Source organism: Panthera uncia, chromosome A2 (genome assembly GCF_023721935.1).
Source record: "Panthera uncia isolate 11264 chromosome A2, Puncia_PCG_1.0, whole genome shotgun sequence".
In the NCBI taxonomy this organism is placed as follows: Eukaryota; Metazoa; Chordata; class Mammalia; order Carnivora; family Felidae; genus Panthera; species Panthera uncia.
The window spans coordinates 4590795-4595066 of record NC_064816.1 but is presented as its reverse complement, the minus strand read 5'-3'; the positions used below and the strand labels follow the sequence as shown (position 1 = coordinate 4595066).

The 4272-nt window shown below is 46.0% G+C and overlaps 1 protein-coding gene across 4 annotated transcripts in view; it reads right to left on the bottom strand.

The window, feature by feature from the left end:
- The window catches only part of VAV1 (vav guanine nucleotide exchange factor 1), a 45339-nt gene that overhangs the window by 23460 nt on the left and 17607 nt on the right, over nucleotides 1-4272 (bottom strand). For all 4 annotated transcript variants that reach the window (XM_049639761.1, XM_049639762.1, XM_049639764.1 and 1 more), the window contains exons 2-4: nucleotides 990-1106; nucleotides 412-470; nucleotides 227-295 (exon numbers count right to left, since the gene is read on the bottom strand). In XM_049639761.1, the coding sequence (XP_049495718.1) occupies nucleotides 227-295; nucleotides 412-470; nucleotides 990-1106 (245 nt within the window). The remainder of the gene's footprint in view (nucleotides 1-226; nucleotides 296-411; nucleotides 471-989; nucleotides 1107-4272) is intronic.

The following is a 4272-nucleotide window of genomic DNA, read 5'->3' as shown; positions in this document are numbered from 1 at the left end:
TCCCCTCTGACCCCCAGGGCAGGGCCATGTCCCCTCAGACCCCCCCCCGGCAGGGCCACGTCCCCTCCGACCCCCCAGGGCAGGGCCACGTCCCCTCAGACCCCCCCAGGGCAGGGCCATGTCCCCTCAGACACCCCCAGGGCAGGGCCATGTCCCCTCCGACCCCCCAGGGCAGGGCCATGTCACCTCCGACCCCCAGGACAGGGTGGTGGTCCCAGACACTCACTCGATCTGGTCAGACAGGCCACTGTAGATGTCTTCATCACCCACGGTCTCCTCCTCAGTGGGGAACGGCCTGAGGGAGCCCGGATGGTATGAGCCAGAGGCCTGGGGGCCAGGGACGGGGACTTGCAGGAGGGGTAGGACTGGAGCCAGGTCAGCCCAAGGATGCCAGCTCAAATGGTTACTCACATGATCCCCTTATTCTGGGCAATCGGGGTCCAGGACAGAGCAGACAGGGTGTAGATGACCTGTGACAAGGGCCATGGGCCACTCAGTAAGCCCCTTGCCCACCCACGTGCCAGAACACAGGCTCAGACGCCAACCCCCGAGGCTAGATTATCACAGACTCCATTCCCCTGGGAGCTAATTCAGGGTTTTCTCCCCCTTCCCACTGTTTTGTGTGAGCAGATCAGGGTTCCCTTAACTGAGCACCCACCACTCAATCCCCTAACTCTATGCAATCGTCATAACCACTCAGAAAGGATAGGATGATATTATTCCTGTGTTACAAAGGAGGCACCTAGGGCTCAGAGAGGCATGGCCACAGATCTGAGGTCACACAACCAGTTAGCAAAGCAGGGACTAGAACCCAGTTGTGCATACCCCAAGCCAACCCCTTTGCATCTGGTGTATGGCCTGGTCTGACTTCTCTGTCCTTCCCCCCAACAGCACTTAGATTTCCCAGCGTAAATGTTCATGGAAACGAACGGAAATCCAATCTTCCACCTCTCTGTGCCCAGCTCGCGGGAAGTTCAGCACCAGCTTACCTTCCCAAAATCCTGGACATCAAAGAGGTCAAAGGCCTCAAAGAGTTCACTCCGCTTGAGGCCAAACTTCTCACAGCAGGTAGACAAGAAGGTACGTATGTTCTTAAGGCACAGGAACTGCGAGGAGAGACAGAAATGGGGGTGGAGGGAACATAACAGGACAGGGGAGAAGCTGAACCCTAGGCAGTCTGACTTGGGAACTGGCATGGAAGGGGGAAAAGAAGGCACAGCCTCCCTCTCACACCCTCTTCTGATAAAGATAAGTGTACCTGAAGCTTGATCTACCCCTGAAATCTTTTTTTATTGAGGCAAAATTCACATAACATAAAGGTAACCATTAACTGATAACAAAATGTATTCCGGACCTACAATGGAATATTACACAGCCAGAAAAAGGAGGGGAATTTTGATTTATGCTACAACATGGATGAATTTGGAAAACATTATGCTCAGTGAAATAAGCCAGACACAGAAGGATAAGCCAGAACAATGATTATATGATTCCACTTATATGAGGTCCCTAGAGTAGGCAAATTAATAGAGACAAAAAGTAGACGGTGGGAGCCAGGGTTGGAGGAGGGAATGGGGAGTTAGTGTTTAATGGGGACAGAGTTTCTGTTGGGGAAGAGGAACAGTTTTGGGTACCGTGGTAATGCTTACACAGCACTGTGAATGGGTTTAATGCTACTGAATTGTCCACTTACAAATGGTTAAAATGATAAGTATTCTGTTATTTATATATTCTCCAGTTTATATAAATTTGTATTTATATTTATCAAATATATTTATATCATTCTATTTATGTATATAATATTGTGTATCTTTTACCATAATAAAAAACCTAACCATTAACCACTTTAATTTTTTGAAGTTTATTTATTTATTTGGGGGGGGGGGAGGAAGGGGAGGGGCAGAGAGAGAAGGGGAGAGAAAATCCCAAGCAGGCTCCACACTGTGAGCGCAGAGCCCAAAGTGGGGCTCAAACTCACGAACCACGAGATCATGACCTGAGCCGAAGCTGGATGCTTAACCAACTGAGCCACCCAGGCACCCCCCAACCATTAGCCATATTAAAATTACACTTCGGTGACATTTAGCATATTTGCAATGTCATGCAATGATCAATTCATCTAGTTCCAAGACACTTTTCTCAGCCCACAAAGAAACCCTGTACCCATTAAGCAGTCACCTGTCATTCTGCACTCTCTTCCTTCTCCCTGGGAACCAGTGTCTGTTTTCTGTCCCTACGTATTCACCTATGTCCATAACTGATAAGTGGATAAACAAAACGAGGCATATCCATACAATGGAATATTATAAAGCCATACAAAGTAGCAAAGTACGGATACATGCTACAAAATGGATAACCCTCAAAACTGTGATGCCCAGTGAAAGTGGCCAGGCACAAAAGGTCACATATCGTATGGCGCCATTTATAGGAAACATCCCTGAAGGTTGCAATTTCACGAGTCAACGCATTCCTTTCCTGTTTAAATCAGTCTGGGTTGGGTTGTAGTGACTTGTAACCAGAAGATATAAACTGATGTAGCAGTCAGACCTACAGGATGTCCCTCTGGGTTTGGGGAATTTGGTTCTATTGTTGCCTTATGTCAACTCACCCAAATGCCCCAATGGGCTCTGAGGTCCCTAGATCCTATGGAATTCGAACCAAATTTCTTGACCACAGTTTTATCTCACTGCCTTGCATGAGCACGTACCATGTGCCCAATCCCAGCTCTCTCTATATGCATATATATTTAATATGTATATATAGTATTGTATACATTAAAGGCATACTATGTGATGATTTGATATGCGTATTCATAGTGAAATGATTGCTACAGTCCAGCAAATTAACATCGCATCTCCTCACACAGTCACCATTGTGTGTGGCTCAGCACACCTGAAATCTACTCTCTTAGCATTTTTCCAGTGCTCGAGACAGTATTATTCAGGACGGCAGCTACATCATGCCCATACATTAGATCCCTAGACTGACTCATCCTACCTAACTGCGATTTTGGATGCTTTGACCACCGTCTCCCCATTTTTCTCATCCCCCCCCACCCAGTGCCTACTAAGCTTCTACACTCTGCTTCTATGACTTTCTCTCTCTCTCTCTCTTCCTCCTTTCATCCCTCCCTCTTCCCCTCTCTCATATTCTTTCTCTCTCTCTCTCGGAATTCTTGCAACAATCCTGCAAGTAATGTTATAGCCTCATTTTGTAGAGAAGGACACTGAGGCACGGACAGCCAGCCAGAAAGCAAACCCAGGCAGTGTGACTGCAAGCATTTTGCCAGAGCAACATAATTGCTGCATCCACAGTATACCCAACCCATTATCTATGTAACATGAACTTTAAATAAACCTTAACTGAAATAAACGTATTTAAGAAGAGAATCTTACACCCTACTATCAAAAAAACAAAAACAAAAAACCAAAAAAAAAAAAAACAACCCTAGGATCATTTGCTATGAAAAGAAGCCAGTGTAAAATAAATGTGATGTAAACAATGTTACTAACTGCCAGCTGGATATTCTGTTGCCTACCCAAGGCTTGTTCTCTCTCTGTTCAAAAGAGATTAGCAACAGTAAGAGATGCCTAAAAAACAGCAATTCAACATCCATTTGTGATAAAGAGAGAGAGAAAAGGGGAAAAAATGACTCTTGGTGAAGTAAGAATGGAAAGGAATTTCTGTAACCTGATAAAGAGAGCATCTTCAAAAAATCTTAAACCAGGGCGCCTGGGTGGCTCAGTTGGTTGAGCGACCGACTTTGGCTCAGGTCATGATCTTGCAGTCTGTGGGTTTGAGCCCCGTGTTGGGCTCTGTGCTGACAGCTCAGAGCCTGGAACCTGCTTTGGATTCTGTGTCTCCCTCTCTCTCTCTGCCCCTCCCCCGCTCATGCTCTGTCTCTCTCTGTTTCAAAAATAAATAAAAACATTAAAAAAAAATTTTTTTTAATCTTAAACCTCTGTTTTAAATAAAAAGCAAAACATTGTATTTAATGGTGGAAATGTTGAAAAGATTCCCTGGCATTTGAAATCAAAACTAATCAGGGCTGTTCCCATTACCATTTCTAGGCAACACTGTGTTGAAGATCTTAGCCTGCAGTACAAGACAAAACTAAAGGAAAAAAGGAAGGAAGCCAGGGAGGGAGGAAGGGAAGGAAGGAAGGAAGGAAGGAAGGAAGGAAGGAAGGAAGCAGGGAGGGAAGGAGGGAGGAAGGGAAGGATGGGAGGAAGGAAGGAAGGAGGGAGGAAGGGAAGGATGGGAGGAAGGAAG